Source organism: Neofelis nebulosa, chromosome 16 (assembly GCF_028018385.1).
Source record: "Neofelis nebulosa isolate mNeoNeb1 chromosome 16, mNeoNeb1.pri, whole genome shotgun sequence".
NCBI lineage: Eukaryota > Metazoa > Chordata > Mammalia > Carnivora > Felidae > Neofelis > Neofelis nebulosa.
Genome location: NC_080797.1, coordinates 21245466 through 21258020, shown reverse-complemented (window position 1 = coordinate 21258020; position 12555 = coordinate 21245466). Strand labels below are relative to the sequence as shown.

Here is a 12555-nt window from a genome sequence, read left to right as displayed (position 1 = left end):
TGATCTTCTGTTAAAATGAGCCCAGAAACAGTCCCAGTTGAGCACACGGGAACACAGAGGGTAGTGGCAGGTGGGAGACGGGAAGGGCTCCGCCAGAGGAAAGCTTATGCCCGGCTTCTCAAAGCCCAGTCCTATGAAATCTGGATTTTTAGATTGCTTTTGTGTTCTTCTGGGAGACAGAAAATCACCACGGGATACCTCAAGCCAGTATAGTTACCTTATTTGGCTGTAAACCCACTGGGCTGATCTTTATTCGTTTTCAACTGGTTAGAGAAGGAGCCTTGAGTGGCAGCAAGATAGCAATTAACTATTACGACTGAAGAGGCAGGGTAAGTACCTTCTCTTTTCTACTGATTAGAATTTAATAGGTTGAGGGTGACTGTGGAGGTTTTTCAAGCCGCCCTCTGCCAAGTCTTTGGTCTTCCAATGAGCTCGCTAAAACTTTGGGGGTGAATGTGGCCAGACGCATCCACCAGGGCAAATCTACTCAGTCAGCTTGGTGCTTTGGGGTCCCACATAAGACTTCCTCCAAAGGAATACTGAATAGTAAGCTCTAGAAAAAGCAGAGAGTGTGCCTATGGCCAAAAGGGAAAGAGCCAAGAGGGAAATGAGATTGTGAAGAAAAACTGGAAGGCAACCAGCCTATATGATCCTATGACAGAAATTCCTAAGACCAGGACAGAAATGATAAGGAAAGTGCTTCTCATCTAGGGGAAGACCTAAGTTTAAAAAGTGATTGGGGGGGGGGGGGGGGGGCGCCTGGGTGGCTCAGTCGGTTAAGCGTCCGACTTCAGCTCAGGTCACGATCTCGCGGTCTGTGAGTTTGAGCCCCGTGTCGGGTTCTGGGCTGATGGCTCAGAGCCTGGAGCCTGCTTCCGATTCTGTGTCTCCCTCTCTCTCTGCCCCTCCCCCGTTCATGCTCTGTCTCTCTCTGTCTCAAAAATAAATAAAAAACGTTAAAAAAATTAAAAAAAAAAAAAAGTGATTGGGGCGCCTGGGTGGCTCAGTCAGTTAAGTATCCGACTCTTGATTTCAGCTCAGGCCACGATCTCATGGTTTGTGAGTTCAAGTCCCTCATGGGGCTCTGCGCTAACAGCAAGGAACCCGCTTGGAATTCTGTCTCCCTCTCTGTCTGCCCCTCCCCCACTTGTGTGCGCACGTGAGCACGCGTGTCCTCTCTCTCTCTCTCTCTCTCTCAAATAAAAAAAAAGTAATTGGACACATAGTGTTCTAGACAGGTTTAGTATATACGGGAATATAGAACATTGAAATTTTGATTCTTTAAAAATGACAAAGCAGAAGTTATAAATGTTGTAAAAGTTAAAAATGACTTCTGTGCAAGCAGAAGTTATATCAAGTTACCCAGAGAGGAACACATTGGCTGTGGCCTTTTCTCCCACAACATTGAAGCCAGAGGGCAATAGAACAACGTCTACGCCAGCTTCGAGGAGAAGAATGTGCCTCTAGCAAGCCTGGTCCAGTCGAGTCACGGCTGTGTAACAGGGTAACGGGTTGGCATTATGAACTGGGCAAGGGCTCAGATAATATATCACCCGGGGACACTCCCTCAGCAAGGTTATTCCTCAAACTCGAGTTCTGGCCCAAGGAAGATGGATCTGGATGCTGAAGAACTCAAGACTGAGGAAGCCACAGCTGGGAAGGAGGACAGGAGTGTTATTAATGCTAACAACCGCGACCATTTTCCAATTGCTCATGTGGCCCAAGTACGGTACCAAAATCTGTGAACGTACGTGTGTGTGTGCAATTATAGCATCTTATTTAAGTATCAAAATAAATCAATTCATTTTGTAAATAATACCCCAGTGATCTCAGTGGTAGCAAATGCCCATTTCACAGATGAGAAAACCAAGGCTCAGAGAGCTCGAGTCATTTGTCCAGATATACTAACTGGTGAATTCCAAGATGTGACCGACCCAAGGACTGCCTCAGCTTCCTTCAATTTATTTTTTTTTTATAATCTCTTTATTCTTTTTCATGGTTATCTAGTTACTCCAAATGAAACGTGATATTATTTTTGAAATCGAATGCCAGCACATTTTTTTCAATTAAAATAAATCCAAAGACACAGCACGAATTACTGCCGAATGCTAAAAAGGATAGGCCTCGCAAGGACATTTCAGACAGGTGTCCCACAGCAAGAAGGCACGTAAGGCAACTATCAGTGCTAAGCTATACAGAAGTCAGTATTTTTTTTTTTTAATTTTTTTTTTCAACGTTTTTTTAATTTATTTTTGGGACAGAGAGAGACAGAGCATGAACGGGGGAGGGGCAGAGAGAGAGAGGGAGACACAGAATCGGAAACAGGCTCCAGGCTCCGAGCCATCAGCCCAGAGCCTGACGCGGGGCTCGAACTCACGGACCGCGAGATGGTGACCTGGCTGAAGTCGGACGCTTAACCGACGGTGCCACCCAGGCGCCCCCAGAAGTCAGTATTTTAAAAGGGCGTTAAGCAGGGGCGCCTGGCCAGTTCAGTCGGTTACGCGTCCCATCTTGATTTCAGCTCAAGCAAATCGTGATCTCACGGTCCGAGAGTTCAAGCCCCTGCACCAGGCTGTGCGCTGACAGCACAGAGCTTGCTTGGGATTCTCCCTCTCCTTCTCTTCCTGCCCCTCCCTCACTCTCTCTCTCACTGTCTCTCAAAATAAATAAACTTAAAAAAAAATAATAAAACAGCATCAAGCGGAACCGGAGACATCCCGGGCTTATAAAAGGTGCTCCCCACAGCAATAACGCAAGTTACAAATAAAGCCAAGGAAGATTTGCATTCTGTCCCCCACCCCCGTCAAAAAACGACCCACGTCACGACTGTTCCAGCCGAGCAGCTGAGCTGACGGCGTGACTTTACCTTCGGGCAGGTGGCTGGACCGCTCGGGGGCGAGACCTCACCTGGAATGTTGTGTATGGTGATGGCCAAGATGAGCAGCGCGATCCTCCTCCAGCTGCCGCCAAGGGGCTGCGCCAGGTTCCCTCGAGGAGGCGGCGGGACAGCAGGGCCCTCGGGAAGACCCGCGGCCACCGCCTTCTTCCGCTGATAGGCCTCCCCGTTCTCACTCTTGTCTGAGCAAACAGAGAGGGACAGGGAGAGAGAGCACTTTGAAAATGTGCACGCTGGTCCTTGGCAAGCAGCAGCGGGAAGCCGCTTTCAACCCGGGGAAATGGTCCACTTCCTGACTTCCCAGGGGACCGCGGATTCTGTTTCTTTTCCTGTTCCTCCTTCCTTCCTTCACTTGATTCATTTTAGCAAACATTCGCTGAATAGACGGCACCCAAAGCACAGGTACTGGAAGGGATAAAAAAAGATGGAACTGGGGCCACCCTAACAACGCCTATTTAAAAGAAACAATATTGAGGAGTGGCCAGGAGCTCAGAGCCTGGAGCCAGGCTCCCCGACTCACCCCTGACTTGTGCACATAGCAGCTGTGTGGCATTACACAAGCTGGTTACTGTCTCTGTGCCCTGGTTTCCCGAGTCACAAAATGGGACACTAAGAGGACCCAACCCACAGAGGTTCGTGAGGCTTAAATGAGAGGCTCCATGCAAGGGCTAAGTGCGTAGGTGTGGACAGCGCTGGCTGTCCTGTGTTTCCTCTTTCCCTACAGCACTGCAGGGTATGTGACCCTCCTCTCCTCTTCACACCGCCTCATGGGAACCCATCCGCGTGCCAGGCCCAGCCAAAGAGATCCCCTCCCCAGGGCCAAGGGACTGGTGACGTGTGTGGATTCTCAATCCGAAAGGTCGTGCGAGGGCAGCCTGACGACCCACGAGGGAAGAGAGCAAGGAAGCAGCTTGGCAGATGACAGAAGGAAGGGGCTGCACACAGACACACAGACATGGGAAATCATGCACCCAGCCAGCCAGCCGGACAGACAGACAGACAGACAAATGGCAGCCTGCATGTCGCGGGACATTCTGAGCCCCACGGGCTGACTACGGTCCCAGCCACCGGACTTCATGAGCCAACCTCCCTTTCAAACGTTCCTCTTGGGGGACATATTTGAAGGATGTCATTTCCTAGGCCCAGGCTGTGCCAACTACCCATGGTCTCCAGGGTCATTTGCTCACTCTCAATGGAGGCAAATCGCCTGGGTCTGAGGCAGTGTCTAGACTGCGGTGCACAGCACGGGACGCATTTGTGGGAGTGGCTTCCTGGGGGAGCAGAGTCTGGAGCGAATCTCAGGCACGTGGCGGCACAAATGGAAAGGAGGGTCTCACTGTCACGAGTGAACCTAAGAACCTGTAAGCCACAACTCAGTGGTCTTGGACGGGACACAATAGGGCAACCATACATCCCAGTTTGGGCTCGCCACCCCGGGGGTGGGGGGATTGTTGGTATCCCCTTTCACTCTCAAAGTGTCCTGGTCTGGACAATAAGCGATGTGGCTCCCCTGGCTGCAGGAAACAGCAGAAGCTTGACTGATTCTCCACTGTGTCGGGGGGGAATGTCTCTTGCAGGAGTTAATGGTCATCACCTTGAAGGGTAGGAGGGACTCTCTGTGGTGGGCTCCTTCCCTTCCCTATGAACTTTCCACGAGCAAAAGGATTCTCATCTCTGAGCTGAAAGTTGCAGAAAATTTTTCCCAGAGTCAAATTAAGAAACAACAGGCAACTATAAGGACTCCTTTTGCCCTGACCATGGGGCTCTCCTTTACTTCTTTTTATTTTTTATTTTATTATTTTTTTTTTTATTTCTGGGAGAGGGGGAGAGAGAGAGAATGTGAGCAATGGAGGGGTAGAGTGAGAGGGAGACACAGAACTGGAAGCAGGCTCCAGGTTCTAGGCTGTCAGCACAGAGCCTGACGCGGGGCTCGAACTCACGAACTGTGAGATCATGACCTGAGCCAAAGTCGGAGGCTTAGCTGACTGAGCCTCCCAGGCACCCCTCTCCTTACTTCTTGGTATAAGGCAAAGGTAGGAGGGGGTTGATCTTAGCAACCAGAATCTCGCTACATAAACTTGACCGGGTCTTTATCCTCTTTTCGGATGAACGTGCCTAAGTGAACATTGCTTTGTATTCCCAAAATGGGGGCGGGGAAGGGGGGAATCTTCTTTTGAAAATCCTTCTGTGTTTGTTCACTCAAATCAAGGAAGTAAGCCTGAAGAGTAAGCAAGTTCCAAAGGGCAGGCAGACTCAGGCTTCCCCAGGTCCCAGTCGGTTCTCTCTCTCTTACAACAGCCGAATCTCAATGCGCTTAGGGAGAAGGGGCCTTCTGCGGATCCTCCAGAATATGCAGGGTTACCAGCCCCCACCCAGTCAGCAGCCGCAGCTCATATAACCAGCCTCTGGGGACTCCAACAATCTCTGTTGGAAAGCCACTCTACCCAGACACTATTTGCACGGGGCAAAGCTAAACACACATTCACCACACGTCTCCGTATGGTGGCAGAGGGCACCCGCCTTCCTCCCGGACCAGTCAGGAAACACCACGGATTCCTTGGGTTTCCTTTGAGCACACAGACCTGACCTCGCTCTCCAGTGGGAGTTGATGGCGGTGGGGGGTGGGGAACTCTTCCCCTTGGGATTTGACAATTTAAGAGAGAAGAGACAGAGAAGATATGAATAATTTCTTTGCATCGGAGGGCAGAAATGTATACTCTCTAATAAACTCTGAAGCTGGTGTTTATTTCTGTCAGGGCCACAGAGGCATCAGACTCTGAATCCGCTGCAAATTTGCACAGAGAGCAACAGAGATGGGGGCACCGTTAGCAAATCCCAGCCGTGTGCTAGTGTCTAATACGAGCGACGGAGAAGCAGAAAGAGATAAAGCCACGTGCCCCCACCTTGGAGTCCCCGTGCCCCACCTCGGGGTCCCCGTGTGCGAAAGCTGCTGTGCCCGAACGGGACCTGAGATGGTGTGAACAGCTCACGTGCATGTTAAATAAGCCACTGTTTGCTAACAGCCTCTAATGGGTCTGCAATGAGGAAAATTAGTCCAAATTAATCACTACAGAGAGTACGAACGCCTCCTGAGCAATGAATCTCCTTGCCTCTCCTGGCAGGGCCATTGAGACCACCGCATACCAAGAACACCAGCACCATGAGCAAAGGACGACCACTTCATGGGGGCAGTGGCCAAGCCTGGGGTGGGGTGAAGAGGTGTGCCAGAGCGACAAGAACCTGTTGAGGGGGGAAAGGTCTGGGCACTTTCGAAGTAGGATTTGGCAAAGAGGAAGGACAGGCAATGTCGATTCAGAAACGCAAAATGGCATTAGTGACATTGGCTAATAGGGAACTTTATCCTCAGTCTTCACAAAAGCCCGACAAAGCAGAGAAGGTTCCCTCTACCAAATGCAAAGCTTGAGGGGCACACCTGGGTGGCTCAGTCGGTTAAGTGTCTGACTTCGGCTCAGGTCATGATCTCGCGGTTCGTGAGTTTGAGCCCCACGTCAGGCTCTGTGCGGACAGCTCAGAGCCTGGCGCCTGCTTCGGATGCTGTGTCTCCCTCTCTCTCTGCCCCTCCCCTGCTCCCTCTCTCTTAAAAATAAACATTACAAAAAAAATTAAAAACAAAAAAAAGCTTGAAGAGCAGAGAGGTAGAGTTAAGCAGTCCCAGGTCACCAACTTGTCCCAGATGGATTCCAAAGTCAAGCCAGGTCTTTGCCTCCAGAGGCCACCTCTTAACCAGGACCCTGTTGTTGACTGGGCTGGGGTGTGAGGGGTGGGGAGGGGGGGCTGTTGATCTGCTCCTTTGCTCACTGCTCTCACTGTCGTGGCATTCAGGGACTTGAAATCCCAGATGTTTATGTTGGATACATTCAGTGTGCAGAGGGGGTTTGGTGAGCTTGCAACCAGTGACCCCAGAGGTGGAGAAGGCTCAGTGGACGTCTCGTATCTATAGTCAGTCCCACTCATAGACAAACCTGAAAACAACGCTTCTGAAACCCTTAGACCTGCTATGTCCAAGGATAAAGCAGCTACAAGTAGAAAATAGTTATCAACACCTAGCGCGGAACACAGGGTTACGATTCTTTCAGAAGGTAAAAGAAAAGACTTCAAAGCTGCCCATTATCAAAAAAGCATTTTTTTTTTTTTTTTTTTTACCTGAGACGTTAGCATCTAAGAATCCACAGAAAGAAGGGACCCACTGCTGGGGTTGAGCCTGTTGTCCTCCTTTCCTGGAGAGGCACGGCGTTGCTGGATTTGAGAAGGACCACAGGGGAACAGACAGACCTGGCCAAGGCTCATCTCTCCCACTGAAGGGTGGGGCGACCTTCTGTGACACATTCACACAATCACACATGTGATTCTCATCCCAAAGCATCGTATCACAGAGCAAAGCCGTCTCTGGTCCGGCAGGCACGAGCCAGGGGTCATGGCAAACCCTGATGCCTGGGTAGGCCCTGTCCCCCTCGGGGTTTGACAGTGAAGCGAAAGGTGAAGTCTCTGTATCAGTGGCTCTAAACCATTTTGAATCAGCAGCTGCTTTTGAAAAAAAAAATTTGTTTTAATGTTTATTTATTTATTTTTGAGAGAGAGAGAGAGAGAGAGAGAGAGAGAGAGAGAGAGGGAGAGAGAGGAAGACACAGAATCCAGAGCAGGTTCTACATTCTGAGCTGTCAGCGCAAAGCCCAACACAGGGCTTGAACCCAGGAACCGTGAGATCATGACCTGAGCTAAAGTTGGCTGCCTAATTGACTGAGCCACCCGGGCGCCCCAGCGACTGCTTTTTAAAGTACAGTGAAAGCTATGATCCTCTCTTCAGCAAAAAAATAAATAAATAAATACAAATTAAAAATTAATTAATAAAAAACAAAGACAATTTGAAATAATTTTTGAATCCTCATGGATTCAGGGACCTCAGACCGAGAACATTGTGCAAAATGAAAACCACGTTAACCTTTGTTTTCATAACCCAGGGGCCCGGGATGGGGCCCACGGGATGTCTGGTGTCCCTCTGATGATGTAACCGGCCAAATCTAACAGGGCCCAGGGATGAAACCTCAGCGCCCAGCGAATGCGGCAACACTGATTAATAAATCACCAGCCACAAGAGCTTTAAAAATATCCCCAACATATCATTGGAAATGATCTGGTTGAGTTAACACAAATAGGCAAATCCTCATCTGCTAAGTGCAGAAAACTTCAACCCACTGGAAAAATACCTTCCTTCTAAACCCCATTTACAAAACATATAACGAACAGTAGTCAGTGATATATATATTCACTACGTACTACATATGCACAAACAAAATCAAAAGGCCAGTCCGAAGCAGGGAGAGAGGATAATCTATTTACTTATTATGTTTCCTTCCTGTTGGTTTCCCAGGAAATCAGAATGAGTTGGGGGAAGAAATTCAATTATCAACATGAGTGTTGACAATGCTTGCTAAGAATTTGGTTCTGTTTCTTTAATCATTTATGGGATTAGCATGACTTCCTTTATGTAATTAATGCCAAATTTGAGCATGAAATAATGACTCAACATGGGTGAGTATCCACCCTGGCATGTGAAGAGATCAAGGCCCATGGAGGCCCTTCCTGACAGTCACATGGAAATTTAAGAAAGAGCCAGGTCAGGGGCACCTGGGTGGCGCAGTCGGTTAAGCGTCCGACTTCAGCCAGGTCACGATCTCGCGGTCCGTGAGTTCGAGCCCCGCGTCAGGCTCTGGGCTGATGGCTCGGAGCCTGGAGCCTGTTTCCGATTCTGTGTCTCCCTCTCTCTCTGCCCCTCCCCCGTTCATGCTCTGTCTCTCTCTGTCCCAAAAATAAATAAAAAACATTAAAAAATAATAATAATAAAAAAAAAAAAAAAAAAAAAAAAAAAAGAAAGAGCCAGGTCATTCTCACAGTCTTGGCAGATGACCCTCCAGTTCAAATATATCCAAAACTAAAGCCTATAACTGTCTCTAAACCTCTCCACACGCAGACTGCTTCCTTTTTGTAAAGCTGTAAGCATAACTACATTAAAGAAAAAGTCTCCGGTGTCCCTATCCTGATGACCGTCATTTGTTCCTACCCCTTGTCCAGTTCATGCTTTTGTGTGTGTGTGTGTGTGTGTGCATATTTGTGGTCAGTGCAAACGGTAAAGAGAATAGATGTGGGATCACACTGCCTACCAGGGGATCATGGCTTTGTCAACCATGGGACTTTGGCTCTGTCAATCATTAGCCATAAGGCTTCAGAGAAATGCTATATCTGTGCCTCAGTGCCTTTGTACTAAAATGGTTTTTTTTTTTTTTGTTTTTTTTTTTTTTGAGAGAGAGACAGGGCACAAGTGGGGGAGGGGCAGAGAGGGAGGGAGACAGAATCTGATGCAAGCTCCAGGCTCCGAGCTGTCAGCACAGAGCCTGATGCAGGGCTTGACCTCACAGACCGTAAGATCATGACCTGAGCCGAAGTCGGACACTTAACCGACTGAGCCACCCAGGTGCCCCTTGATTATACATCTTAATGTACAGTTTCATATTCCACTTGTTTCACTTAAAACTCCAGAAACATTTTCTACATTTCTTAGCCTCTGTGACTCTAGTTTTTAATGCCTTAAGGGAATTTTGCTTAGGTCTGAGCCCATCATTTGCAAAACCGTTTCTTCTTATTCAAGTTTAATTCAGTTTTCTAGACGCTAAAAGCTGCGGTGCCTCGTCTTGCCACATGGGGGCATACTCTTTCTGCTCCCTCCCACCTAGGAGGGGCACCCACCCAGGAAAAGTACCTTCTTGACCTCAGGCACTAATTCTTTGTTTTATGGCTTCATGGTTCACATATACCATGGGAGCAGAGGGCTGACCTACCCCAGGAAACACACCCCCGCACGTGAGGAAAAGCTCCTAATGCAGAGAGAGAAACTTTGTGCAATGGTTCTTAAATCTTCCCCGGGCTTACTTGTAACTCCTAGTTAGCCAACAACTGCTTTCCTAACACTGAACCACAGTGGAGCTGTATCACAGGCACATTTTGCAAATTCAGGTATGTGCCGTTGAAAACAAACATGAGAAAACTCCATTTATCCATTCCTCCCTTTCTCCTTTCCATCACTATCCTTTCAAAGAAATTTTGGCTTCAATCGCCCAGAAAGAGAGAGGTGTTCGTTGAAATGGTAAGAAAAATGAATTCTTGGCTTTGGAGGTTCTGGGTGAGGGGCAAGTCTTGGCGGTTTAAGGGAGAAAAAGGATGTTCAGGGGGGTGACTTTGACTCTTCAACATTTTTGCCTTAAATGCTGTCTTTAGAACCCACTGGGCACTTGTGTTAGGAAAAGGGAAGGTGTGAGTCGTTGAGGCTGGCAATTGAGTGCAATCCATCTCTCGATGCAAAACCGGGCAGCCAAGATGATGCTCGTGGCACCCTCACCCGAGAGAAGTTCCTCAGCTTTCCTGAGCCCTACAAGGCTACTCACCCATGAGTGTCCTTAGATCCTCCACAACCCCTTGGAAATGCCAACATATATGCTGCAAATGTGAAGTCCTGGCATAAAGCCAACAGCATGGCATTCATTTAAATGTTGCCCATTCCATAAGTTTTATGGGCTCCAGTAGTCAACGGGGGGCTGGCCAGCCGTTCGACCCACCTCTCCACCATTGGGCAGGTGCCCCAAATAAAATACCCCTGCTGGTATAGTAACTGCATTCTGACTATGAAGATATAAGTACATATCAAAGCAACCTTGGAAACTCTAAAAATAGACAGAAGAAAATTTAAATCACACATAAACACATCACCTAAAAACATATATATTTGGAGTTTGGTATACTTCCTTCCGTGCTTTTTTGCCTGGTTTTACGTAACCGGGATAGCATATTATACAACTGAAGACTGCTTTTTATTCTCGCTAAACATAAGCATTTCCCCCATATGACTGAAAACTCTTAGAAGCATTTCCAGCAATAGAAATTATTATTTACATTCTCATAGTGTTGGGCATTTAGGCCATTTCTAATTTTTTTTCTATAAATATCACTGCAAAACCTTTCACCTGTATTAACAAGCAGAAATTTGAACAAAATTCCCAGAGCTGAAGTGTTGATGAAAGGGCGGTGGTGTGTTTGGCTAATTAATTTCCAGAAAGGCCATGCCATTTCCATTTCCATGAGGAAAGTTCACGAGTTCTCACCATGGCATTTCTTAGTCAGCATGGGTATTTTTCATTTAAAAATAAATGTATCCGCTTATGAAGGAAATGACATTTCCCTTCATTTGTATTTCTTTGACTACAGGTGAAGTTGAACATTTTTCAGAGTTTCAGGTGTATTTATTTCCCCTTTTGTGAAGGGTCCTCTGTCCAAACAAGGCCTCTTTAATGATATATGATTAACTAACTCCTTACGGACACGGGTAATTTTCCTGTGAGGCTCTGTGCTTGTCGATGGTACCTGAGACCCGGCTGGTAGCGGCGGGTGTTCTCACACATCAGACAGGTGTATCCACCTGGCCAACCTGGGATTCCAGCCTCCCTTTAAAAAGTTCCTCAGGGCGCCTGGGTGGCTGAGTCGGTTGAGCATCCAACTTCTGCTCAGGTCATGATCTCGCGGTTCGTGGGTTTGAGCCCCGCATCGGGCTCTCCGCTCTCAGCCTGCTTCGGGTCCTCTGTCTCTCTGCCTCTCTCTCTCAAAATTAAATAAACATTAAAAAAAATCCCCTTTGACATTCCTCAAGACAGTGTACTGCCTTTTAAAAAAAAGTAGGGGGAGAGGGGTCATCCGCTTCATTTATGCTGCTGGCTGGTATGGTCCCCAAAGCTGTGTTTCTCTCTCAATATTGAAACTCTACTTTTTTTCAAAAGCAGGATACATGACCAGCTTCTCTTCCTTCCCTAGTCTTCTTGCTACCCAATGACCCTGGGACTCTTGTAAGTAACAGCAGTTCCACAAACATTACATACGGCGAGAGGAATCTAGTGTGGAACAGGAGCCCTGCTGTGGCTTCCAGATTTAGCAAATAAGAAAGACGGGGTGCTCAGTTGTAACCGAATTTCAGATAAAATGAAACTTTTTAGGATAAGTATATCCCAAATATTGCCTGGGATATACTTATCGTAAAAAGCATTCATTCTTATTTGACCCTGAAACTTACCCGGATACCCTGTATTTTATCTGACCGTCCTACTTGTTGCCCCATTTAGCGTCTCAGTTCTCAGGTGGGGAGAGAATGAGCAAACCGCATTCTACTCCGAAAGCAGCCACACACTCTTCTCAGTGCAAAACTGTCCAAGGAGACGCTGCATGGGTCACATGTAATCCAGGGCAGGAAAAGATTCCACTGGAGATGAAGGAAACTTCATGGAAAGATAACTGAAGTATTTACTATGCTTAATTACTAACCCTTGAGCAGAGAAGCATCTGGAGTTTAAGAAATATGATGCAAAACTTATTTACAGGGGTTACCTGGGTAGCTCAGTCAGTTAAGTATCCAACGTCGGCTCAGGTCATGATCTTATGGTTCGTGAGTTCGAGATCCACGTTGGGCTCTCTGCTGTCAGCACAGAGCCCGCTTTGGATCCTCTCTCCCGCTCCCTCTGCCCCTCCCCGACTGGCGCGTGCATGCTCTCTTTCTCTCTCTCTCTCAAAAATAAACATTTCCCAAAAAACCTGATTTATAATCT

The 12555-nt window shown here is 47.7% G+C and overlaps 1 protein-coding gene across 8 annotated transcripts in view; it reads right to left on the bottom strand.

Moving 5' to 3' along the window:
• Nucleotides 1-12555, bottom strand: part of SLC39A11 (solute carrier family 39 member 11) — a 428283-nt gene that overhangs the window by 143140 nt on the left and 272588 nt on the right. For all 8 annotated transcript variants that reach the window (XM_058705004.1, XM_058705005.1, XM_058705012.1 and 5 more), the window contains one exon: nt 2908-3078. In XM_058705004.1, the coding sequence (XP_058560987.1) occupies nt 2908-3078 (171 nt within the window). The remainder of the gene's footprint in view (nt 1-2907; nt 3079-12555) is intronic.